General features: G+C 51.6%; 8 protein-coding genes across 8 annotated transcripts; 4 read left to right on the plus strand and 4 right to left on the minus strand.

Moving 5' to 3' along the window:
- Positions 1 to 3,310: 3,310 nt before the first annotated feature.
- On the plus strand, positions 3,311 to 5,716 carry CkaCkLH20_00566 (uncharacterized protein; the record flags this gene model as incomplete). The annotated part of the gene is made up of 1 exon (XM_038883286.1): positions 3,311 to 5,716. The coding sequence occupies one exon, from the start codon at positions 3,311 to 3,313 to the stop codon at positions 5,714 to 5,716; it is 2,406 nt and encodes an 801-aa protein (XP_038750881.1).
- A 124-nt stretch (positions 5,717 to 5,840) lies between these two features.
- Positions 5,841 to 7,544, minus strand: CkaCkLH20_00567 (putative allantoate permease of the major facilitator superfamily; the record flags this gene model as incomplete). Its single annotated transcript, XM_038883287.1, has 4 exons — positions 5,841 to 6,404; positions 6,475 to 7,106; positions 7,145 to 7,262; positions 7,323 to 7,544. 4 exons carry the CDS (start codon positions 7,542 to 7,544, stop codon positions 5,841 to 5,843), a joined length of 1,536 nt encoding a protein of 511 aa, XP_038750882.1.
- Positions 7,545 to 9,223: 1,679 nt separating this feature from the next.
- On the plus strand, positions 9,224 to 12,738 carry CkaCkLH20_00568 (tannase and feruloyl esterase; the record flags this gene model as incomplete). Its single annotated transcript, XM_038883288.1, has 2 exons — positions 9,224 to 10,136; positions 11,285 to 12,738. 2 exons carry the CDS (start codon positions 9,224 to 9,226, stop codon positions 12,736 to 12,738), a joined length of 2,367 nt encoding a protein of 788 aa, XP_038750883.1.
- A 231-nt stretch (positions 12,739 to 12,969) lies between these two features.
- On the minus strand, positions 12,970 to 13,434 carry CkaCkLH20_00569 (uncharacterized protein; the record flags this gene model as incomplete). The annotated part of the gene is made up of 1 exon (XM_038883289.1): positions 12,970 to 13,434. The coding sequence occupies one exon, from the start codon at positions 13,432 to 13,434 to the stop codon at positions 12,970 to 12,972; it is 465 nt and encodes a 154-aa protein (XP_038750884.1).
- A 699-nt stretch (positions 13,435 to 14,133) lies between these two features.
- Positions 14,134 to 14,625, plus strand: CkaCkLH20_00570 (integron cassette protein; the record flags this gene model as incomplete). The annotated part of the gene is made up of 1 exon (XM_038883290.1): positions 14,134 to 14,625. One exon carries the CDS (start codon positions 14,134 to 14,136, stop codon positions 14,623 to 14,625), a length of 492 nt encoding a protein of 163 aa, XP_038750885.1.
- A 927-nt stretch (positions 14,626 to 15,552) lies between these two features.
- On the minus strand, positions 15,553 to 18,083 carry CkaCkLH20_00571 (uncharacterized protein; the record flags this gene model as incomplete). The annotated part of the gene is made up of 4 exons (XM_038883291.1): positions 15,553 to 15,618; positions 15,670 to 15,836; positions 15,891 to 17,844; positions 17,901 to 18,083. The coding sequence occupies 4 exons, from the start codon at positions 18,081 to 18,083 to the stop codon at positions 15,553 to 15,555; spliced, it is 2,370 nt and encodes a 789-aa protein (XP_038750886.1).
- Positions 18,084 to 19,447: 1,364 nt separating this feature from the next.
- CkaCkLH20_00572 (uncharacterized protein) lies at positions 19,448 to 20,713 on the plus strand (the record flags this gene model as incomplete). The annotated part of the gene is made up of 3 exons (XM_038883292.1): positions 19,448 to 19,495; positions 19,548 to 19,626; positions 19,704 to 20,713. 3 exons carry the CDS (start codon positions 19,448 to 19,450, stop codon positions 20,711 to 20,713), a joined length of 1,137 nt encoding a protein of 378 aa, XP_038750887.1.
- A 182-nt stretch (positions 20,714 to 20,895) lies between these two features.
- On the minus strand, positions 20,896 to 25,072 carry CkaCkLH20_00573 (uncharacterized protein; the record flags this gene model as incomplete). Its single annotated transcript, XM_038883293.1, has 6 exons — positions 20,896 to 23,142; positions 23,197 to 23,394; positions 23,473 to 23,985; positions 24,042 to 24,150; positions 24,212 to 24,279; positions 24,332 to 25,072. 6 exons carry the CDS (start codon positions 25,070 to 25,072, stop codon positions 20,896 to 20,898), a joined length of 3,876 nt encoding a protein of 1,291 aa, XP_038750888.1.
- Positions 25,073 to 25,959: the final 887 nt, after the last annotated feature.

The following is a 25,959-nucleotide window of genomic DNA, read 5'->3' on the forward strand; positions in this document are numbered from 1 at the left end:
TGTCGAATTCTTCGTTATGATCCGACCTCGTTCAAAGATAAGATGTAAAGAGAACCGAGGGACTGACGGATGCCCGCCAGGAAAGTTTTCCTCTTAGGACATCGAGGGCTTATCAACATTTGAGTGCCGCGACCAAGACATGCATGTCTAAGACTACTCCATTGACATGCCATCCGATTCGTGCGGTCGGCTTTGATCCTGCAACTTCTCCAGCGTGGCATTGGGAAACAGCCTATGGCTGACTGTAGTAATTTCCGCTATGCATCTGACGTAGCATTCGCGTCAGGTAGCTTCTCTGCGGGATTGTTCTTTTTCTGCAATGGTCAACGATCGGCCTTCGGGCGAAAGTACGTGTACACCGTTATTCCAAGATAGGAAGTAAGCTGACAAGCGAGTTGTCGGAGTCTGGAATTCTCGTGGCCCTTCATAAACACTAGAGGACCCGGCAATTGATTCAGGCATACCATTTACCGAGAGTGAAATCTGGAAACATTAAGTTGGAAGTGAAACTTAATACCAGCTAGAAGTACGCATGTCACGTGTACAGAGGGGCCCCACTTCCGGGTGCCTACCTCTAGACTTCCCCTGGGCCCTGGGGGCCCATAGAACCTCCCAGTTACACATCACACACTTCACAAGAGACTCTGTTGAACCCAGCTCTGCTAGGCAGCCTACTATTGAACTTATTCCATTCCATCGAAGTCGAGGTCCTCTGGACCTGACAACGCAGAAACCTGGACTTCTAAAAGTCGCATGCTATTCCCATGACATACTTGCGGTTGTTACTCTCTGGTCATTTCCGCAACTTACTCCTTCACTGCCGTCAATCCTGTGCACGCCTGCCTAGGCTCCGTATTCTAGCACCCCAGAACCACAACACAAGTGGTGTAGGGAGTCCCAGGACCATGAAGATGAATGCTAACAGACTATTACCCCATCCGTGTCCGAGGCTCTTGTATAGCTGTGGAGCGAAGATGGGAAACACAAATCCCAAAACACTCGCCAACATGCGAGATGCCGCGCTAGCAGATGCCGCATGCTTGAACTCGTCAAGAAGATAAGCGTTTATTCCCGCGCCTGTGATGAAAGCCCCACAGGTGAAAACAGCAACACCGACATCCACAAAAGCCCAATGCATGCCGTTCTCTGCACCCCATCCGTACCAGAGCAGGCCAACTGGCAACATGATGACCCCAATAGCCATATACGGGGCTCGGAACTCCGGGTTCGTGTCACCGTTGGCTCGACGACGCAGGTACTGGAATATTCGATCCATGAGGGGGCCTCCAGCTTGTGAGGAAATGGTAATCCCGAAAGCTAGGGCAATGTAGTTGAGCGTGCTTTGGGTTTCCGATTGACCGTATCGTTCTATCCAGAGCGTCGCAAAACTCGAGAGGACAAGAACGTAAAGCCCAAAGCTGATTGCCCAAATCCAAGAAATTACCAGAATGACTGGGCGCTGTACGAAGAGTTTCATCGGCCGCAGGAGACTGGTTGAGAGGCGCGAATGAAGACCTTGGTAGGTAGAGCCTTCACCTGCCACGCCAGTATAGCCATGTGATCGGGCTTTTCGTTGAAGCAAGATGGGTGCGTATGTCTCTCTGACGATGAAGAATGCCAGCAACGTGTTGGCTGCAGAGAAAATGCTTAGAATCCAGAAGAGCCACGGCCACTCAATGTGATTCGAGACCAACCCTCCGACTATTGGGCCCAGAGCAGGCCCGAAATAGGGAATAAACGATGCAATTGCTAGTGACTTGCCGCGGTCTTCAGCTCGATACATGTCCGCCATGATTGGACCCGTAAGCTAGTTTCCTGTTAATGTGAATGAATTCCACCAGTCGTCTTTATAGTCAAACTTACCACGACTCCCGCACTTGCTCCGCACCCAGAAAGAAACCTCCCCGCAATCATGATACCCTTACTTTTCTGTACGGGGCAAAGGGCATTCCATAACTGGTAGAAGCAACAGGAGATGACCCAAACAGGCTTCCTTCCGTATATCTCGGATAATGCCGCAATGAGGAATGGGGCAAACGCTTGTCCCAGTACGAAGAGCGAAAAGGTGATTTGCGTGGTTGAGTCATTTATACCGAGGTCCTGAGAAATTTGAGGCAAAGCAGCGGCCGTGACGCTTGTCGACATGAGAGTGATGAGCTGACCAGTAGATATAAGAATTGCAGTTATTATTTTCCGATATGTTGGCCAGTTGTACGGGTCTTCAGTGTCTTCTGGGTTTTCCCAAGTCGCCTTGCCGCGAAGCCCAATAACGTTAGCCGCCAGTGTTTTCTGCAGTAATTGGAGTAAGACTCACTCCATGCTCCTCTAACAGAGTTTGCAACCTATTGCGAACAAGTCCAGTGCCGTCGGTTTCTTGCAAATTTGTCTGTGGTTTCTCCTCTATTCTGCTTGGTGTGACAGCTGGAATAGCTGCCTGGATGGCTTTTTCTTCGTTCATGATCCCGATTCTTATAAATGAACTTAGATGTAATAGGGATGATTGACAAGGCCACGCCGTTGAAGAAGCTGGTTCATCAAAGGCGATCTTATGGTAGTCTCGGTTCTTCTTTGACATCTTAAAACTTTCTCTACTCTCGATATATTTCGGCGTCCGAATCGTATGAAGTCGGATCCGAACCTCCGAGGCACTTCCTGGTTTCCAAAAGTTCCGACAGTAGCTTACTGTAAGATTACCAGTCAAAATGTAACAATACCACGCTCTCGGCTCGATTAGGCTGCCACCAGAATTATCTTATCAATCAGACATGAAGCCAATCATGAACGCCCAACGCAAATCACGCCTCTCTGTGTCCTATCGGATGCGCCGCCAGGTTGCAGCGCGCATATCGCGCCGAGACTAGGTTTATACAAGAATTATTACTGCTTTTGGTGTTTCTCTAATTGTGCCAGTGAATTCGAAAAGGTGTATATTGAACTCAAATTGCACTTGCAAGTATTCGATGATGTGGTGTTCCTTCAGCCAACAGCCCAGTCTTCAGTGCGGCAAGCATGTAGTGCATTGGTACTACTTCTTACCCAAACTTGCATAGAAACATTCTGGCAACTCTCTGCGAAAACTAGTCCCATCACATGAAATTTACTGTTCTTCAAAGTATCTGAGGTCGAAGACTGTTCTAAGCATCGCAGCTCAAACCAGTGCCTGCCTTACTAGCCACACTGCACAGCCACGTATTGGCTCATGTTGATTACTAAGGGCCCATCGTCGCATGTGCCAGGGTCTGTCTCAAGCACGCGTAACGACAGCTCACCGACTCAGCAAGCTGATTCGCAGCCTGCAAAAGAATCGACGATGTCACCACCACCCACGAACACGGCCAATTATGCCGCCAACGACCTTTCTAATGCGGCTCTAGGAGGATCGATTGCCCTCAAAGATGGCATATTTGTCGACGGTTATGGACGCACTTTGTCGCTCCATGGCCTCAACATCTCCGGCGCCAGCAAGCTGCCGACTAGGCCGAACGGCCTATCTCATCTCACAGAAGGCTTCTACGAGCACCGCACGGTGACATTCGTCGGCAGACCTTTCCCTCTCGAAGACGCACCCTTGCATTTCCGACGGCTGCAGGCCTGGGGTCTTCCGCTGATCCGGCTGCTCGTCACATGGGAGTCGATTGGGCACGCGGGGCCGGATCCCCGTACTGACCTCGACCTCGAGTACATCGAGTACCTACGGAAGCTCGTCGAAATGATGCCCTCGTATGGTATCAAGTGTTTTATCTGCGCCCATCAGGATGTCTGGAGCAGATTCAGCGGTGGGAGTGGTGCACCTGGATGGACCTTCGAGGTTGCTGGTCTAGATGTTGAGGCCTTTACCGACACTGGGGCTGCGTATGTCCACGGACAAGACGAGCTTCGTAGAGCTTCTGCGCCGGTCAACGAGAAAGAACCAAGTGGTCCCTTTGTGTGGCCATCCGGATACCAGAAGCTAGCAGCATCAACGCTGGCGACCCTGTTCTGGGCCGGCGATGCTCTCGCGCCTAAGTTGCGATGTAGTCGATCATCCAAGAATGGGAAAGAAGAGACCGTTTCTGTGCAAGAGCTTTTGCAAGATGCGCTGATCGAAGCTTTCGGTCGGCTAGCAGACGAAGTTGCCGGCCTGGAAGCCTGCATTGGCTTCGAGCCGATGAACGAGCCCCATCGTGGCTTGATCAACCTCCACGGCTTTGATGGGTGGAACTATGATACGGATCTTCATATCGGTTACTTTCCGTCGCTGACGCAGGCCTTAGCACTTGCGAGTGGCTATGCCCAGGAGGTTGACTACTATGTCAAATCATGGCCGTTCCCGACACGCATTTCTCATCGAACGGTTGTTGATCCGAAGGGCCGATCAGCATGGCTCCCGTCCAAGGTTAAGAACAAGGGCTTAGGAGAGTGCGTTTGGCGCGCACACGGGGCCTGGGACTGGGACAGCACAACGAAGGCCCCAAAGGTGCTTTCGAAGAACTACTTTGAGGTTGACCACCGACCTGGTCGTGAGGGAACACCGATTGAATGGTATCGCGATTTCTACGCACCATTTCTGAAGCGTTTCTCGGATCGTGTCTCACGTAAAACACCTCGTCACTTCTGTTTCGTCGAGCCGATACCGAACGAGTTCATGCCTCCGTGGATAGACAATGACTCCAAAGAAGTCTCCCAAGCACGGAGGCAGAAGTACGCCACCAAAACAGTCATCGAGACCAAACGGCCTGACAACCTTGTCTTTGGTCCTCACTTTTACGATCTCAATGTGTTATTCAGCAAGCACCACTCATTCATGAGCGTCAACGTACAAGGACTATCTAGAGGCATGTTCATACTCAAGGCGCTCTACTTTGGTGCGCGAGCGCTTCGAAAGAACTATCGCCTTCAACTCGGCAATATCATCAAGTATGGAAAGGCTTCGTTGGGTGAACACGTGCCCGCCCTGATCGGCGAGGTTGGTATACCCTACGATATCAACGGCAGGAAAGCCTACGCCACGGGTGATTACGACGACCAGCGCGAACTGATGCACGCTCTCATTTCTGCCATGGAAGACAACATGGTCGGCTTCACCTTATGGAATTACAACCCAGATAACCGTGTCGAGTACGGTGATGGGTGGAATCAAGAGGACTTTTCGGTCATCAACGGCGACAAGGAGGAGAAGCCAGGGGTTATCATGCAAGACTATGCCAACCAGCCTCATGCGAATGATGAGTTGTATCGAGGCGGAAGAGTTCTCGATGTCATCATCCGACCCTACGCCGTCAAGATCGCGGGTCGTCCCTTGCGATCGGACTGGGATCCCCGAACTTTGAAATATGAGTTCGAGTGGACCAGCCAAGACCGGGTTGGTGAGAAGCAGTCCGATAAGCTACGAACGACCGAAGTATTCATCCCGAAATACCACTATGAGGGCGGTATCAAGGTCAAAGTCAGCGACGGCGATTGGTCTTATGATGCCGACTTGCAGACGCTTTATGTGCGTCATAAGGCTGAGGTCTACCGTCACCGTCTTGTCGTCGAGGTTCCCAACGTCGGGAGGCGCCTCCTGGAGAGACTTGAGCGTCGGCGACTGGTGAGGCCGAGTAAATTTCCTCTCAATCTGCTGTCCCCAAGCACGGAGCTCGCATTGCAGGAGCTTGACTCTGGCCTGTTATTCATCATGTTGCTGTTGCCAGCTATCGCGCTTGCCCTGGCTGTTTTTGCTCAGAGACTGAGGTGAGAAAGTTCAAAGATATAGCATCCCATGTATGAAGATGGAAGACCAGGAGGCATTTGTTGTTAGACACGATGTGTGGAGCGCAAGTAAAGCGTGGCTGCTATATATGGGATCTCCGGAGCGTCTATCAGAGCTGGTAGATGAAGTACTTATTCTCCAAATCAGTCAAATCAAGTAACGAGATGTCGACCTCCACCTGTGTCACATCTCCATTGTCATCGATCTGCTCAACCAAGCCGACCGGCCTACGTCCCTGTGCCTCCTGAGAAGCAATCCAAATTTTCCTCTCTTCGTTACGCCGGGATAGAATCCAGTGGATGGCAAGCAAACAGATTGGCGTTCCAATCCAGCTGACAACAATCTGAGCGATCCACGCACCATAGTATCGCGGGGCATCCTTAGCAACCCAAATCTGCGGCGAGACCAGATTAGAAATACTGTAGCCAGCCATCCACACCACATTCCGCACCAGTTTTTTGGTGTATCCTCCGGCTGTAGCTGACGTCCATCCCAAAGCGATGATGTATGTGATCCCAAACGTGTTGGCTGCGAGCAGCATGCACGCAAGCAGCGGAATGCGCGACTCCCATGACAATGACACCATGCCAATACCCCCTGCGACGGCTGGTAGACACCAGAATGCCCCCCCAATACGTGCTTCGGTTCGGGAAGAAATGGAGAAGGATCGTTGCTATGATGCAGCACAACACCGCGAATCCTCCTCCAGCAGCCGAAACCAGAGTTGAGCCTAGTCTACTCACGCCCATCTTGAGGAAGATGAGGTTTTGTTGGTACGCCAGGTTGTTTGCCATCATGAGACAAAGCGACGCCATGAAGAATAGCCAGGTGACGGGGTCGCGAATTGCCTCCTTCAGTTGCGACTTCTTGAATGTCTTTTGCTCAATGGAGCTTTTCGTGACCTGGTGGATTCGTCGAATGGCGTTGACTTTCTCCTCCAAGCTCAGGAACCGAGCATGTGCTGGATTGTTCGGGTACCAGAACCATGCCCATATCGCGGTCAGGAACGTTAAGCTCCCTGTGATGATCATAAAGAACTTCCAAGGCAGGATTGTTGGGTGATGCGTGTGTAGAAGACCGTAAGCGATGAAACCGGCGGGTACAGGGGCAGCCATGCAAGATATCCAGAACAATGGCTGAACGCGTATCATTTCCTTTGGCGTTAGGAACATGCCCATGGTTACCTCCATCGAAGGCACGAGGACGGACTCGAAGAACCCGAGAAGGAATCGGAGAGGGATCAGGGCAGCGTAACTCTTCGCAGTACAGTGGAGGAATATGATGATAGACCACAAGAAGATTGACACCGAGACGAATTTCCCCAAGGGGAGCTTCTGCATAAGGTAGTGTCCAGGTCCCTGAGCGACAATGTATCCTATTCGGGGTGTTAGCTTGAGTCAGTCTACAACAGACGCTTTTGTATCTTGCCAGCATAGAATATGGTGTTCAAGTTGTTGTACTCGGTTCCGCCGATATGCGTCTCATCGAAGATCCCCAAATACGACGAATATGCCAACGTCGCCTTGTCAATCTGAAACTCATCAGTCAATATCAAGCATCAACCATTGAATTTGTAATCTTTCGTTCTTACGAAGAGAAGTAGGTTGATGATGAACACCAGAGTAACCACGTGAAGCTGAATCTTTCTTCTCGAGGCTTTTTCACCCTGTTCGGCAAGTGGAGGTACCTTATCCCCATATTCCTCAACAAGCCTCAAGGTCTCGTCAGCGGCACTTTCTGAGATAATCTTTCCAGACCTAGCAGACTCAGTGTCCGAGGCTTGAAGGTTTGACGTTACAGTTGTTGCTCCCATGTTAAACAGCCACTCAAAGTGTGTCAGCTTAGTAAAAATGGAATCTGAGCTGGACTGGAATGGGATCGACGAGCTCGTTCGAGACGCAATAGACTCTGTACTAATAGATAACATTCCAAGTCTTCTTTCCTCCCGATATCGCAGCAGCATGACTGCAAAATCTCAAAGCTTGCTTATTTCCGGACATGACGACGATAACCCCACAGATCACGCAAAGAAGGTTCAAGGGTTCAAGTTGCGCCTCAAGTGGACTTTGAGGCTCAGAATCGTCCGTAAGGATGATGAATCGCTGCCGGTTACCCGCAACTATGACATGTTATCTGACTGTTAATACCTCTCCGACCTGTGACACGCTCACCAGAAGTTCATATTCCTTGTTCGCGGGTCAATCTTGCGCTCTCAACAGCTAATCAGCATTACTCATTTTGAGTGTCAGTGTTTCCGCCGGCAGGCAGACAGTCAGTCTGATTTTCAAAGTCTTTTCTATGTGTTGGTTTTCTAGATTCACTTGAAATGTCACTTTTCTGTCAACTACCAGACCAAGCTGGCATACCTTCATCGTACCCCGGCCTCGGTCCATACGTCACCTGTCGTGTGGATTGCGTGCCAAGGCAGAACCGGGCGAACGGTGGAGCCGACGCGTCCCGGCGTGTCGTTCCTGCATACCGTTAGCACATGCAGGTTAGACGAACCGCAAGCCTCCGACAAACCAGATAATACCCGATGCCGAGCCTGCTGGAACACCTATCATAGGTTCTTTCAATCGTTGAGAAGTCAATATGCTCTACAACTGGCTGATCTATTGGCATTCCTCACATCAAAAACCATAACAAGGTCTTGGAGTTACGTTGGGCAACGTTCGTCGGACTGCATTTTTCTCGACGTAGTTGTTGATCTTTCCACTGAGCCTTACAGCGCACATCCAACTTCGGTTGCTTTGCCGCTGTGTTGTCTATGCCAAGCTGGATAAACTGGCGACGGTCTGGAAGTATTGAGATTAACCGAAATTCAACGAGCTTAAAGAAAGGGACTTTTGGCGGCGCTTCCTATACCAACGGTTCTTCGCTGGGAGAGACGCCTGTTTCTGTCAAACATGAGTTTATTCCCCAAATCTCCATTCGACACAAAATGACGAGTGCCAAGATCAACAGTCTGGGGAATTCTGTTCTCAACCCATCAATCCCGCCAGCCAATGCTGCTCGTTCGTGGCACAGCAGCGTGAGGTCGACCTCGTTGCCAATCGCTTACTGCATAGCAACAAGACGTGAAATGTTTCTATTTTGCCTATTCATGTCTCTAGACCGAAATTGCTGCGAGAGGGTTGGCTGATCTAAAGTTATTTACGGCACAGTAACAAATTTTAGGTATATTATCAGAGATGTTCCCTTTGCAAAATTGCTGCTGTTTAGTTTCGGAAATACCGTGATTATTATCATTTACTCCAACAAAGACGCTGACTGCGCCGAAAAGAACGATCCATATCATTGGAAGACAACCCAGCAATCCGAAGTCAAGACAAGCGTTCATATGCTGGGATGGGTTCCAGCAATCTTCTTCTCCTCGTGCTGCTGCCACTCATCAATGGAGTTATCTGCGGGCTATTCGACACAGAACGTGTCATAAACGGCAATGCCTCGCAAGCACCTTACCGTATACTTCCAGCAACATGGGGTCGCCTAATGTCCAACCCTAATGCAACAGGTCGCTTTCCTTTCCGCGGACCCAACATATCGGAGCCTTACCCGGCTAACGATAGCACCCATCCAGCTCCTCTAGATTGGGCTGTCTCGCTCGACATCAAAGCCGACATTCCGCTCCTACAAACGCAGGATCCAACGGTGTTCAACAACTCGGCCTATGTTTCCGGTGGTGTCCTGTCATTGACGGCACCCGTTGACTTGGTCAAAGAATCCCTGGACGCCAACGAGCCCTACCGACACCATCATTCCTGGAAAGTCTGTGCCTACACCAGACCGCCACCCACGTACGAGGATTTCAAACAGCAGAAGCAGATGCACGACGAAGGCAACTGTCAGGCTGCCTGGGACAACGAATGCGCTGACTGGTTGACTTCCGCCATTCAGAATGCATACATGGAGAGATTGACCAGCGACGTCTATGAAGACGAGAGCGATTGTCCATTTTTCAGGTTGGATGGCCCGTGTGAGATGAGCGGTGCTTGGTTGCATGGTTATCCGGTGACCCTGAACCGGAGTGACCACACGATGTATGCACCATGGAACATGACTTTATCCGACGAGCAACTCAGATATAAGGAGGCCACCACGAAGCCCTTTCCCGAGGAGATCGGTTACACCAACGGCTCTGCCATGTTTCAATGGGCTTCTAACTTGGGGGAGAAAGGAAACCTGACGGCTTACCATCAGGACACTGGATTTTACTGGCCGCTTGTCGTGGCCTTTGGGTTCAATGAGACTTGGATGGCCCGAGATGCGAATGCTTCCAACATGAGTCTCCCCCAGCCTCCCTTGGTGTCACACTTCTGCGTCAAAGCTGAGCAGGTCGCACCGGGCAGCGTGTTGCCCGCAAGCGGGACGGAAAGCGAGGCATCGTTCGTGTCGAAGAGTCGTGGTTGGTCGTTGGTTGTCTTAGCGGCCGTGATCCTGGGATTGATTTGAGCGAGTGATAGGCATGAGAACTTTCTGTTGCTTTCATGGTCTCTTGAGCATTCTTCGAGGGTTTCTCAACGACTTTGTCAAGTTTTATTGGTGTTAAATTTCAGAACGGAATGCTATTTGGTGATGGAGCCGGCGTTGTAATTAGTCGTCACTTTCAGTATTTCTCTACTCAATGCAAGTTGAAGCGTTGTTGCTCTCTACGACGGTACGGTATGAATCTAGGCGCAAAATGAGTAGACACAGATTGACGTAGTAGCAAGCGTACAGTTCTACATGGGTTCCGCAGTAGATGCCGGATCAAAGGCTCGGGTGCACGGAGGCTGCGCCGGGATCTTATGATCGTGTTCCTGCCTATAGGTAGGCTGGCTAGCACACTTCTGTTGTGCATGTATGAACACCCAAAGACTTTCCTTCGGGAGTTGTCAACTTTTGGCTGGAGGTCCATTCGTGGTTTTTTCTTTTTTTTTTCAAACCAGTTCTTTTCAAACGCAGAGAAAAGCCAAAACAATTCACCTAGTACAACTGTACGGTGACTTTCATAGCACTCCTTTCATAGTGGGTACAAACTCCGCGGAACGCGTGGAACGCGATCGCTTACGCGCATCCAGCTAGCAGTAGCGGTCCGTAATGAGTTGTAGAGAATACGAGTACGGCCTGCTCGGGTTTGTAACGGACAGCGAGACATCAGGGTTCTCATAAAGTGGGTTTTGTTATAACAAGATGTAAGTTGACGTTTTGAATCTGCCAATGATCTGCGCGTTGAACGCCGTTCCACCAACAACCGAGGAACTCAAATATGTAGTCGGCCCTGGGGACATGATAAAAGTACAACTACTATACCTGCCTTTGAACTACCGAATTCTCTTTCTCGGAGAACTCTTTTCAATTCTGCTGCAACTTCTCACTACAACATGAGTTCGTCAACTCGTCAGCTGAAACGCGGCGGTTTCAGTCTTCTACCTATTGCTGCATCCCTGCTTCTCCCTGGAGTTGTTGCTAGAAGTGAAGCATCCTTTTGCTCTAAAGATCATTTTTCTTTTCCAACAATCTTGGGTACTCAGCCACGGTCAATAACTACCTCAATACTCGATGGATTCAAAGGCAATGCTGGATTCGCGCCTGAAGCTGCACTTGTCAGCCCAGAGGGCGTCAAAGCCTGCAACGTCACCGTTACCTATGGCCATCCTGGCCACGGCGATGAAGTCACCGTCAACATATGGCTGCCGATTTCGAACTACAACCAGCGCTTTGTAGGTATTGGTGGTGGCGGCTGGTCAGCCGGGGAGATCGGGACGGATTTCAGGTCTTCTCTCACGTCTCAGGGTTACGCTGTCGCAACTACGAACGCTGGCTATGACCACGATATGTTCGGTACAGCTGATCCCTGGTTGATGAAAAGCCCGGGCAATTTGGACTACCCTCTCATCGTCAACTTCGCGCACCGCTCTCTTCACGAAATGACCATCATTTCGAAGCACATCATCGAAGAGGCGTACGGATCCGCCCCAAAGTTCTCTTACTGGCAGGGCTGCTCAACTGGCGGGAGGCAGGGGCTTACCATTGCTCAGAAGTTTCCGGAAGATTATGATGGTATCCTTACGAGTTGCCCGGCAGTCAACTTTTCTGCACTGTTGTTGGCCATGTATTGGCCGCAGCTTGTCATGAATCTGAAAGCCAGCTATCCTCAGAGTTGCGAGTTTGAGGCGCTAGTTACAACCGTGGCGGAGTCCTGCAAGGGAGCTCTCGAAATCGACTCATGCGGGTTCGAGGTATCCTCGTTGATTGGCAAGTCTATCGACTGTCAAGGAACACCAAGGACCATATCGGAAACCGCCGTGGAAGTATACGATGCAATGCTCAAGGGACCAGCTGATCCGGAGGGGGCTCAGCTTTTCCCAGGAATCACTCTTGGAACGGCAGTCGTCGGGATGATGGCAATTGCAAACACCTTCTGCGAGGGCGAAAATTGCTCACGCGGCTTACCTTTCACAATAGCAGACGACTGGATCCGCCTGATGGTCAAAAAAGACCCGTCTTTCGACCCCTCGAAAATGTCACATGCCGAATATTCTGAGCTATTCCGAGAGAGCGTCATGGAATGGGACGCAATGTTCAGCAGCAACAATGCAGACCTTCAACGATTCCGACTGCTCGGCAAGAAGATGTTGGCGTGGCATTCAACAAACGACGAGGCTGTTCCTATGAAGGCTATGCGGCAGTACTACGACCGTGTGCTGGCTGCAGACAACTCGCGCAATATCACAACTCAGCACTACTATCGATACTTTGAAGTCCCTGGAGCTACACATTGCCTGGCACCTGCTGGGGTACCGTACCCCTTGAAGGCTTTGGACACACTACGACTTTGGGTGGAGAAAGGAATCGTCCCAGGCGAGTTGCCTGCCGTAGTCTTGGATCAGGGGCAAGACAAGGGGGAATTTCGACAACCCATCTGCGCCTACCCTGCCACAGCGGTATCCGAAGGCTCTGGATTTGCTTGCATGGAGAGCTTCAGCAAGCCTTCCGAAAACACACATGTCAGGGATGAGTTATAAGATTCAAGCCAATTGGCGAATGGGTTCATGTTTGTAGCCTTGAAGGGACAGAGACTGTGTATTAACTCTTTGCAAATGTGTCCTTCCCCTATAGAGTCACACCACAATTCATAGATCCTCCAAAACCACATCAATAAGACTGCGTAGACCACTCAACCAAGTGGAGTAATTTCCAAAATAGCGAATTGCTAGAAACTTGCAGGCAAATACCCGATCTTGTTCCGCATCGAATCACCACATGTCCAAGGGGTTGGTCGCGTTGTCCGGTCTCTCCTGCATCACATCCCAGTGCTCCTGGACACAAGAACCGTTGAACCGAAACAAGTCGACCACTGCGTTCGGGCGCGGGGTACCAGCAACATCCATTCGCAAGTACACGAACGCCAAGTCTCCATCGATGCCGCTGAATGTGACGTTGAACTTGACTGTCTCTGGAGTGACGAATGAAAGAGCCTGGATCGAGTTGTCGCGGCCAGAGAGTGCGTACGGGTTGTGCTGGATGTAATCCTCTGCCGCGTGGTCGAGCATGGCTTGGGTGGCGTTGATGTCGACATAGAGCTTTTGATAAAACTCTTGGAAGATTTGACGCTGTTCCGTCGGGGAGGCAGGGCGCGGAGGGCAATAGGTGGCAGCTTGGGCCGGCATGGATGCCAAGATCGCAAGACCGGCGCTGATACTGGAGATGTTGAGCTTCATGATGTTAACTTGAACTTGAAATAGAAGTAGTCAGGAAATAACAGTGCTGTGCTTGATTGACAGTCTGGTGATATACTCTCGACGATTCTTGGACCTCCTTATATATACATAGTAATCTCTGTTATCAACAGCTCGTCGCTGTCGGTGTCTTCGTGTAAATTGACTTCTCCCACCGGAAGACAATATGAGAATCCCGCCAAAACGGAGCTGTCCGTTTGTCCCAACATCCGCTATCCAATCCATACATACATGAAGTCGACCGACAGTTTAGATCAACTAAACATCCGAAATGCTGAGCGCGCGCTACGCACGTTCCACCATCAAGATATTAATTGAAGTGCTGACCAAAAAGAGGATTGCGGAGCTTTCGGGTGGGCTCAACATTAGTCAAGGCGGATATAAAACTCCTCTTCCGCCAGCTTTTGCAGACCACCCATCCATCGTGACCGTGAAACGGAGTAGTCCGGCTTGCCATAACTCATTTCCAACAACGGAAGTCAAATCATGTGGGATGCCGTTGGATCCCACCGCTCGGCGGTGAGCGTCGATGAAGCTACATGACGAAGCTCGTCGATGGAGTATTTAGGCACGGACCGGAAACCTCTCTGGTCATGATGTATGCAACGCAGTACCTGCAAGTTCCTCATCAATTCTATCTCACATACTGCCATCGCTTCTATCTGTTTAAACTCCCACACTATGAAATCCATCTTCCAAGCTTTCAGCCTCGGCCTGCTCGCCTCAGCAACCGCCGCGTTTCCAGGCTCGACTGCCGCGGCGATCAACACCGCCTCATACTGTCCTCCCCGCGAGGCCAGTCTCGAGGAGCAGCGGGCTATATTCGAGCAAGCCGTCCAAACCATCATCTTCGATCAGAAGTACACCGAAGGCGTCCCCAGACACTACGACGAAGGTTACATCCAGCACGACCCCTTCCTTCTCTCTGGTCGACAGAACGTCTTGGACTACCTCGCAGACTTTGATCCCGAGTCAGTCAAGTTCACTGTCATCAACAAGGGGTTAGACTATAACAGAGCCTTCATCTTCCAGCGCGTCGACTTCGCGCAGGCAGGCGTCGAGCCGCTTACTTGGGTGGATCTTTGGAGGTTCAACGGAACTTGCATCATGGAGCACTGGGGAGTCAACATGCCCAAGCCGGCTGACGCGATTAACCCGCTCCCGATGTGGTGAGAGACTCGCCTGATTTCGATTGCGAGCTGAGCGCCGGGGATCCATATCTTCGCGATACGTCTCGTGTCGGTGTAGGACCAAAAAGGGAATGTCACAGTGGTTCAGGATTTTGAGTTACTTTGAGAGGCTATTTAAACTAGCATTAAATATAATCCGAGAACATGCTCCATGAAGATTGCGTTCCTCATGACGTCTTTGACTTCAATGTTCTATCTGTGCGCCAAGCCGCCTCCCTTAAAGAAAGGAGGCACCTCTTCTAGCTAGTTTCGCAGCGACAATCATTCGAATTTGCAACGCAGGCATTCAGACGTCTTCAATGAGTATTTTTATATGAAACTAGGACTCTAACTAAGAAAACGAGAAAATGCAAAAAATAAATAGAGTCATCAAAGCAATGACAAGGTTTCAAAGATTACAGCCCGGGGATTCGAACCAACGACACCAGGTCATGGCCGAATATTGCAACAGAAATTGAAACTGAAACATCTGGACCAACAAGGGTCCTGAATTCGAACGTGAACCCAGGCCGTCAGTCAAAGATTTGAGAATGCCTTTAGAAGCTGGGCGCTGGTGAGATTTCCCTTCTGCTCTGTGAAGACTGGAGGTAGGGCTTCACGGGTGAGGGGTGAGAACATAACAAAGGTTCATAGTCATATGATGCAACAGCTGTGCTGATGAAAGCATCAGGGCTTAAGATTGGCTCCCAATGAAGAAACAAAAGATACAATGCAAAAGTAGGTTACCATCAAGGCATGTCAGAACAAATACACAAACGTAACTTCAATGGCTAATGAGTACGTTCCTTAATATGAACTAAGCAGAGACTCGAGTCCGCGGCTATTAAGAAAGAGAAGGAAAACACAAAAAGTAGAGAGAAACATCAGGTCAGAAATTACATCTTTGCTGAGCAGCTTTCCTCGCAATTGACTACTCCTCATCCATATCCTCATCCTCATTTTCATCTCCAGAGTCTCCGCCTTGAAGATCTTCCGCCTTTCATATGTCAGTATGAAGCAACATAATATTGGGGTTGAGGTCACTTACGTCTAATCCCCCGTCAGTGTTCTGCAACTCCTTCATCCGGTACACCTTATCAGGGAGCGCAACATCCGCTGGGGCCGTAATGATGCCGAACTCGACCAGCCCGTCAAAGTGATGACCCCACCAGCTTCGGCCGTAGAACCCAACGATCTTCTCATCAGATTGCGCGTCTTCTCTGAGTTAGTATTCCATCATGGTCAACAGATCCATCGTGAATGACTTACCCAAAGTAAGGGTCTCCTCCTCTCGTCCCTCCCCATATCCCGAGAGTGCGCCACCCGACTTGCCGTTTCTGAAGTGGATTCTCATGCCAGCAAGAATGTTGCTCTCTCTAGCAACCTCGACCTTGACAATCTCTTGCCCCTTGGGCACGCGTACGTCCTCTGAAGCATGCCCACCAAACTCGTGTGTACCACCTCCCCAACGGCTGATACGCGGACCGCAGTTGACGCGCTTGCCGTCGGGGAAGTGCACGTAAGCACCGTCGAGAATGCATCCAGTCCGAACATCGATGCTCGAAGCATGCACAATGTCGCCGTTGTTCTTCTTCCGAGTGAGAAGGGTAGCCCAGCTCCAAAACTTGTCGTCAGATTCAACACCTTCCGACTCCTCCAAGTCCTTGGTCATGACGGAGCGCTTGCGGAGAACGACGTCGGAGTCTGGGATGCGGATGAACGTCGACGAATCAAACATCTTCCACAGGTTGCGGATGGTCTTGCTCTTTCCATTCATGCCGACCAGTGTCATCTTCAAGTCCTCATCCCTGGAAAATCGAGTTTCGAGATCTTTCATGCCGTAAAACCACACGTCTACCGGATGCGCGATGGTCGCGTTCCCCTCAGCTTTGCCGTTGAACTCGATGCTTGCAAGATCAGAGACACATGAAACCTCGACGCCCACGTTTTCAGTGTCGATGTTTACAAGAGCTACCGTCGGCGCGCTTGAGCGGGCGTTGGCAGGCATCTTGACATCGCCGGGCAGCCAAAAGTGACTCAGCATCCTGAAGGAGAGGGCGTCCTTGATGTCCCATCGAGCGTCGTTCTCTGTCTCGCCATCGACAACCACGAAGCCTTCCTCGTCAGTGTGGAGAGAATACGCCGTCTTGACGAGGAAGTTCCGCGGCCAGTGGCGAGAGTAGCCACGGGCCATGATGCCGGTGGTGTGCGGCGCTCCAAAGGCGTGTCCGACCTCGTGCAAGAACGCACCCTGGCCAACAGAGCACGCCTCCCATAGAGAGTCGCACTCGTTGTTGTCATCGCCGACTGTTGGTCCCGGATAACGGGTGTCGAGAAAAGATTCTGATACTTCTTCCAAGAACCGAGGCCAGGAGTATGCCAGGTGGCTTCCCATCATTCCCAATGAGATGCCGTTGGGGTTGTGACACCCCAAAGCGGCATGGCCGAGAATGAGCTTCTGCTCCATGGAATAATGGGAGTCAAGGATCATACCGGCGACTACAGGATGAGACGAAGCTTCGAACGGTCCGCCGTGCTTCGCCAGAGCGTCGAGGAAGTAGTCGAACAACTTCTCCCGACGGCTTCCAGACTCGTTCTGCTGAGCAATCTCCGCGTCGCGAATCTCAGCAACAGTTTTGTCGGAGCGGATGATGTGGATCTTGGCCGAAGATCGCATGGCACCAGTGGCTTCCTTCGCCTTCTCGTGGGCGCTGGCGATGAACTTGCTACTCGTTGTATCGGCCGTCCACTCCTCCTCCAGTCTAAAGGCGCGACGGCCGAGACCCTTCATGCGCATGTCTTCTGCGGTGAGAGCTTGCCACATGTACGCCGACATGCGGAGTTTCGCGACTGCGGCGTCGATGGAAGAGTGAGCAGTGGAGACAGGGCCGTACTTGGCGGGTGGGCAGTCGATGAGCAGGGGAGAATCCTTGGCTACCATGATGGCGAGATGCAGAGCAGGGTTTTGAAGTAGGGGAACATAGTTAAGAGTTAATTCATGGGTTTCATTGTCTTCGGTGGTACCAATGGTGCGTTTGATTGCAAGTTTGTTGACACCGGGAGACAGCAGAGCGATGATCCTAAAGCGATCGTCGGCGATCGGCCACGTCTGGGTCGGGAAGATCGTGTTGGCGCCGTCGCTGGCCTCAACTGTTACAAAGGAGCTGTCGCACTCATCGTGAGAAGATTCGATGAGGTATCTGCCCTTGATAATGACGCAGCGCTTTTGAAGCAACGGTGTTAGCCATAGGTAGACGACAACGGAAGGCTCTCAAATACCTGATGAACGGTCTCGCCTTCGTGAAAGTTCTCAATTTCAACAAGACGACTGCCTTCGGCCGCATCGTCGCGAGGAAGAAGGCACTTGCGCTTGGGAAGGGGCTGTTGGACACACATTTGGATGGGCGTAGACTTGGACTGTTCGTGGTCGATGTACATGCTTTCGATGGAGATAATGGGCATGAGTGAGGTCTAGAAGTGGTTTGAAAAGAGATAGAGTTGCTTAATGATGACAAGAAGACAAATTTCCTAGAAGAAGTCGTGTTCATGTTCTTTTATATCTCAATTCAGAGAGCTCCTCGATGCCCCTTTACCGCGCTGATGATGATGAGACGGCTCGACTTACACGAGACGTCCAGGCAGAAATGGGCTCTGATTGGCCTCATACCAGGCCCGAGCGGGTCTCCTGCCTAAAGTTCCCCGGTGCCGAGCCCCACTTCCCCGGCCCCATCCCTGGCCGGTCCGATCCCTCGGGTAGAATTCTAGGCAGCACAGCGTCTGGGCGTCTAACAGACTCAGTAAGAAATGAAGTTGAAGTTGGTGAACTCGTCTCATTTCTGTTCTGCGAGATATGTGCCGTCAATACCGTGTAGCGGCACAGCGGTGGTGAGTCACGATACGCCATTCGCTTCACCCGGCAGCCGGCGTTGCGCTACCAGAAGGTCTGGAACATTTCCCGTCCAGTGCGACGAAGGCAGCCATCTCAGATCGCAAGATGGGATGGCTTGGTTTAGAAGCTTGCTAAAGTGATAAGCTTTTCGTATGCAAACCTCGGATGATGACTAAGTCTTGGGGTCGCCCAGGGAAACATGGACGAGCGGCTTGCCTGAGTGAGGCTATATGCGAAAGGTGTTGTTTTCTTTGGGGTTCCAATCTGACAGCCAATTGAAGTTTTCTCTGAAGTCATATTCTCCTACTTAGTCTGAGACCAACATGAGGGGCATTCCCTTCTAGAACTGTCATTTCCTGTCTGGCCATCCGACGGTGTTGCAGATGAGGGAAAAGGAATACCGGAAGCACTCGAATCTACCGTGATTGTCTAAACACATCATAATGCCAATGTGCTCTCTGAGCGCCTCATGACTTCTATCTGGAAAGCCGGATCATCTCACTCGAGGAAGCTAGAGGTCCCACTTACAAGGGCTAAACCAGCTGAAGAGGACAGATCTACGGCGCAGTCAGCCATGCCTCTCACACTAGCGATATCATCTTCCGAACATTTTAACCTTCCAGCTTCATTTCAGAGGGAAAAGTTCGATGATTGTCAGAAACATTCAACCCCATCAACCAATCGAACAAAGTTCTGAGAAGTGATGGCCTTCCCAGGCAAAGCCAAGTGCCCTTCCAGAGCTTCCAGCGGCGTACTTCTCATAATCCTGGCTTCCATATTTCTTGTCCCGCCAGTCAGAGCGTTGGAAATCGAGTCAAACTACAAAAACTGCATCGCGATTGTAAGCTTAGCTGATCTATTCTCTTCTTCGAGTATCGCGCTGGCTGACCAACTTCCGTCGCTCTCACCTAGAGTCTCGGTACTACGCATTCTAGCGTTGCAAAGATTCTACATCCTCCTGAAAGAGCTCTCCTCTCGCATCAAAGTGAGCGAGTGTCCTAAAGTCAACTCTTCGAAAGCGTTCTAACATCATTCAGGCTACATTCCTCTCAATCCCAGCCAGGAAACTCACGAATCTCACACCCCAATCCTCACAGATCTCCTGTTCAATCCCAAGTAAGAACCACCAAACCCCTCACAAATCTCCAGTAAAACTCATCTCTCAACTTCCCTCAGATACCTAACCTGCCCAGCAAACAAGCCCGAACACCTCTTCCACCAAACCATCCAGAACCCTCCCCTCTCACCCCCCTCCCCCACCGACTTCCTCCTAGAATGGGACGCCCTCCATCACATCCCATCACGCACCCTCCCGCAAACGCTCCTCCTCCTCAAACACCTCGCCGAGGACCACACATCCGCCCCGGTCCGCTTCGCAGTCCTCGTCGTCCCCCACAAACCCTCCAACGCAGACCGCTGGGCCATCCAAAACGCGGCCCACGCGATCGGTCTCTGGGCCGTCCGGGTCTACACCACCTCCCAAGCCGCGCGCTTCAGCTCGTGTGTGAGCCAGAGGGCGGAGCGTGGTCTGAATGAGGTCGTGTTTAGGTCGCGGTGGAGTGACGTCAGTCCCGAATGTAGAGGGGAGGTCGAGCTGGACGGGGTGGATCGCGCGGTGTTGGGTGCCGCTGTGGTTGCTAGTGTGCTGGAGCCCGAGGTGTACTTCGATCTGCAGGCACTTCCATTGCCGCATACAGTCGTCGACCGCACCGTCAGCTGGGTTGGGCTAGGCGGGCAGAAGAACAGGGTGATTCAGAGAAACCAGCCCGTTCCGGCGCGGAAGAACGTGGTGTTGACTACGGCGATCGATGACCAAAGGAGGGCAATCATCCCGATTATCCAGGGACAAGCGGAGGAGGTTTTGATGAATGATGAGGTGGTCGTGCTGAAACTCGACTGCATCCCAGCTTTACCTCGCGGGACGGCCAGGATCAAGGTCACGGTAGATGTCACCGAGGACCCGGATGCGAATAAACGTGTTCTCAAAGCCACAGCTTATGTTATCGGTAGCGACGCCAGCTGTTACGACGAAGTCCTCGCTGTTCTTCGAGATTACAACTCGTCGACTGAGCTCTCGCAAGCCGAACTTGATGCCGAGATACGGTATATGGAAGATAAAGATGTCGATCCTCGGGGTATATGCATAAGGACCCGATCACCTGTGGAATACGATCATCTGGTGCCTTTCGAGGACAGCGTTTGAGGGGTTGATAGTAGTAATATCAATGTCACAAACGCCGGAACACCTCTTTCGTAATCTCTCGAATCGAACAGACCAGGAAGGAAATCAATGTGAAACTAAAAGAGATCAACCGCCAAACGCACAAATAAAGCCAAATAACGAAACAAACCTAACCTCAAAGCACCCCAAGTCCCAAGAAACCCTCACCCCTCCGCACAATCCATAGCATCACCCGACTCCTGCCTCTTAAACTTCGAAGACGCCCTCCTCTCCGGCCTCGGCGGCAAGGCGGACGACGGCGTCGCGGATACAGACGCCCTCTCGACCCGCCTAGGCCCCGTGGCCGGCACAAAACCCGCGTTAGCCCTCATCTCCGGCCTGCGCGCCGGGGACCCGTCACCCGGATCCCTGAACCGACTCCTGAAATCCGGCGTCTCAGGCGACTCCGCGATGGTCTGCAACCCAGGATCGCGATACGTTTCCGTGGCAGATCTCGTCGACTTTGCAGCTTCCGCTCTCGCCACCGCCGCGGCTCCTGCCTTGAGCCTCGCCTCGAGCTGCAGGTCTTCCGTGAAGGTCGCGGTGAGGCCATACGGCGCGGGAAAGATGCCGAGGGAGCTCGGTCCTGTACTCTTGACTCCACACATTGGTTCCGGAGTCGGCAGAAGCGGCAGGGAAGTGCGACCGAAGTCGAGGCTGAAAGGCTTGCTTTCTGAGAACTTCATCGGCGTGAAGTTGGTATACGCGCTGTTGTCGGAAGTGCGTCTCTTTCCCTTCCCCTTGTTTTGGCGACCCAGCCTCGCAACTGACGTTTCCGAGTACCTTGGAGGCTTGTAGTTGATACCAAGAGATGCCTTGGTAGCTTGGGTGATGGTAGGAGGATGCGGCAGCTTCGGGTGATGAAGACTCGGCGGCTTCGTGTATTTGACTCGCTTCCCGCTGCGCAACTCCGGCTTCCCCATCTCCGTGCGCTGCGAAGCAACGCTGGAGGGATCCACGTTGCCCTCGGGGACGACAACCGTTTCTTCGACCGTGTCGCCGAACTTCGACTTCAGCTTGCTCTCCATGTCCGCGACAAAGCTATCGAAACTCCTCTTCGAATGAAGACTCAGCATCTGCGCGGCGGGCAGAGACTTGGACTGGAAACGAGCCACCATCTCCTCGATAGTCTTTAGTTCTGCGATGGGCATAAGCTGAACCTCGCGCTGCGCGAAATACAAGATTCTCTGTGACCCCGTGCGCTTCGAGTTACTGATTGTCGGGATCAGAGGCAGCAGCTCCTGCCAGTTCTGCGGGTTGATCTGGCGCAGGTCTGCCGCCCAACATTGGAGCTGTGTGGCCAGTTGCATGAGCGCGAAGTACTGAGGCCCAAATTCCTGCTGAAAGTCAACGGCGACTGTCGATTTTGGTAGATTGTGCAGTAGTTGGACAACACTGCCCTGAAGCTCCAGTATCTGGCTGATCCGCTCCTGCAGCCTATTCACATTGTCTCGCTTGATGAACCTCTGCGATGCGAAAAAGGCCCTCTGCTCGTCCGTGAGTCTGAAGACATCAAAGTACAAGTCCTGTATCATGTTGACCTCGTACTGCAGTTCTCCGTACGCCCTCACCAGCACGTTTCGAAGTCTTTCGGGGGCCTTTTTTGCTACGTCATTCTCGAGGATGCCCCAGAAATCGAGGTCTGGGTCCACGTCTTCATCGTCGTGGAGGGGCTGAAGTAGAGCCGAGCCTTCGGGAAGCTCGAAATTGTCGTAGCCAAACTTCTGCTCGTGCGTTTTGACGTTCAGTCTGTAGGTTGATTCAAACTGCTTCTCCCACATCTCCAGCGCACTCGGTTCAAAATGCAAAGCTTGCTGGTGATTGGATGACATGATGGCCTCCTCGGTAATGATCTGGGTCTGCATGATCATGTTTTGGATAACCTTGAACCTAGTTGGCCAAGTCTGGAAATCCTTCGTCCATTTGTACTTTGCGACAGTCAACCTGAGATACTCGATGCTGAGCAGTTCGAGGAACCTGTTGAGCAACGGATTTCTTTTAGAGAGATTGTCGGGCCAGGCGCGGAACATTTCGTCGACGTCGCCGTCAAGCAAGTCCAGGATGCACTGCAAGAAGTCCTCATCCATGGTGGGAACGACTCGGGCAGGTGCACTTGAGTTGAGACGCATCGCGGCGCTGCCGTAACGAGGCACTTGAGCTGCCCAAAACTCCTCCTTGAAAAGGCGTGCTACCCGTGAGACTTGCACGCAAGTGCTGTAGTTTGTAGCCGCCATAGGAGGTGTCTTCAACACGAGGCTCGACGGAGATGCCGTTGTCACGTAGCTCGATGGACGACTCGCTGTTAGACCCGTTGGCCATCGCGTTATGAGAATGCCACAAGGCAGGAAGAAAAGGTGTTTGGCAGTCATCTTGTAATCGCTGAGTAACGGCCAAACCTGACCACCAAAAAGCTGCTCGTGGTTAGAAGGATACTGAGTGAGAGGTTGGCGTACTTAGTGACGTACATGGTTCTCCAGAGCATAGCCTAGCTCAGTCCTTGGTTCTTGTTCGAAGAACGGTTCCATATCACCACGAGGTCCACCGAACAAGGTCTTTGCAGCTAACTTAACCTGTTCCTGGAGACTTGGAAAACCGACAAGGCCTTCTACCATGCTTGGCCCTGGGTTGACGAGCCAGCGATAGTGTGCGTAGTTAACAACATGCTATTGAGTCGATTAGCTTCGTTGCGATAGGAATCGCCTGATTGGCGAAGTGGTATGACAATAAGAGGAAAAGCTCACCGCAAACTCATGAACGAGGGTCACGGCAAGGTAGTAAGATGTGACCAGCAGTTCGTCCTTGCTGTAGCCATCTACAAGCAACGGATACATGGAGTCAGCAGCAAGCGTGATGATGATCTTTTCCCCGACGGTGCCATCATTTCTGATTTGGCCGTACGTAATGCCTGAAGTTGGTATAGAAGGGTTTTCCCCTGGCTCGTGATATGCGCTGCCGATCTGTATCTCGACCATTTCGTCCATCGCCTTTTCAGTCTCTGCGATCGGGTCACAGGCCATGTGTATGAGGTCGCCGACCGCTGACGGGCCGGCATCCGGGTCTTTGGAGAAGGTGAAGGATGGGTGTTCGCTTCTCTGGGCCACGGATCGATCATCACGGCTGGATGGGACGCGCACTCTGTTGAAGATATCCAAGAGGGCTTTCCAAAACGGGTCATTGTCCTCGAGGAAAGACAGCATACGAGACGCCAACTTGAGCGCTGGCTGAAGGCGTCTCCAGAGATGATTGTTTCTCTGCTCGGGATGATCCATCAGTCAGCGTCCCCAGCATCTGCACCACGTTTCGTGCCTACCTTCGGATCCCACTCACCCTTCTGGTTACCAGCCTGGTAGACCAGTCTGGGAAAGTCCTCTTCGGTTCCTCGATGCAAAGTGGATGCCCATTTGTCTCGCCGAAGATACCTACGCCAGATGAGTTAACCATCGATGGAGAAGAGCCGTGAAACTAGTACAGTCATCGTACCTGTGTATCTCATTCTGTAGCTGCACATCATTGTCATCCGTCATGGACAGAATACCTTCATTTATAAGCTGTTGAGTCTCAGTACTGAATCAGTATCAGTTTGAGTAGCAGAAGACTTACCTCATTCGTAGTCATTCCATGAAAGAACATCGATTGCCAGTCTTCATCCTGCTGCATTTCCGTCATTCTCTCGAGGACGTACTGCTCGTGTTGAGATAGTTGACTTCGTCGGTTGGCATCCAGTTTCGAGTACTCAATCAAGAGATCATCCGCGCCGGAGACGTTCTTGTCACGCGCCATGATTTCGGCCTGCTGAGTGATATATTCGCCATGTACGTCGGGTCGCTCGATGCCTTCCACGAAAAATTTGCGAAACGATTTTCTCGTTGGCGTCATCCGGGAACGTCCATCCTGGCGCCCCGGGAAGATGCCACACCTCAAGGCCATGCCCGTAGGCCTTTTGGCTTGATCCATGGGAAGTTGGGCGGGACGCATGTACCGCAAGAAATTGTGCGGCCGAACAAGGCGCTCATTATCCCCAGATCCTTCGGTTTCCATCGCGGGGTCAGACCATAGAGGATCTGTCCATTCTGGGATGAACTCGACATAATTCCAACATCCTTCGTTGTTTGGTTTTGGTGGGGGTTGCGGGATCTCTGCATTCATGAGTGGAGCGTGGGGATTACCCGGTCTTTGAAGCGCGATATATCTGGACAGTTCGTCGTGACCCCTCACTGCAGCAGTCGCATGCGTCGCAACCGTGTCGCTGGAATCGGGGCTGTCCGGTTCATCGGGATATTCGCGACTGGCGCGTTGGTACCAGGTGTTGTCGTAAACACCCGCGGATGGTGCGTCGGCCATGACGTTTAGCTTCTGATCTGGTGGAGGGATTGCTCAAGTGCGTCTCGAGACACCACAGGTAAACGACCTAAATGGTTTACTTGGGGGAAATATGACTAGACGTTATGTGGCCGGCGGTTTGTGAGTTGTCTGGTTGAATACCACATGTATTTGGCTTTCTATGGAGGTATTCTTTGTACATTGTCGCGAGGAAGTCATGAAAGCTCCGTCGGGTTCGGAAAAGAATGAGTTGAGCACATTGTCCCTGGGGCATTGGACCAGACATTGAACCTTTGACTCACTCGATCAAAGAAACATCCCGAAGACGATTCAAAGAGAGAGATCCGTTAGGGAGGAACCACCATGATTGTCATCGAGATTACTGTGTGTCATCTAAGGAAGAGGCAGATCCTAGCTGAAAAGATGAAGACCCGACTCGACTGCTGGAGGGTTGAAGACCGTGTCAACTTGTGATATCTATCCAATCGAACTTCCGATGGGCTGAGCATGTCAACTTGCGAGATTGCGGATTTCGACGAACTTTCTTCACCGAACTTTCGGCAGTGTGCTCTTCTTCCGAAGTCGATGACGGAACGGTTTGCAGCTATTCGACACCCAGCAGGAGTCTTGCAGCCTCAGACAGTGACTGGCTGTCCTTTTGTGCGACCAATGGTGGGTAATTGAGATCCTCCCTTCCAAGGGTAATGGGGATGAGAACAAGGACGTAATGGCCGTACGACGTGACAGACAGTCGAGAACCGCCGCTTGCGGTTTGTGCCTTGCCAAACACGAGAATACGCGACGTAGGCCCAGACCACCGAGAGACCGAAGTCCTCAAGACAACAATGAAAGAACAAGTGTTAAAAGCAGTCGCTTCCGAGGTATACGAAGGAAAACCTTGACAGCGG

Source organism: Colletotrichum karsti (assembly GCF_011947395.1).
Source record: "Colletotrichum karsti strain CkLH20 chromosome Unknown Scaffold2, whole genome shotgun sequence".
In the NCBI taxonomy this organism is placed as follows: domain Eukaryota; kingdom Fungi; phylum Ascomycota; class Sordariomycetes; order Glomerellales; family Glomerellaceae; genus Colletotrichum; species Colletotrichum karsti.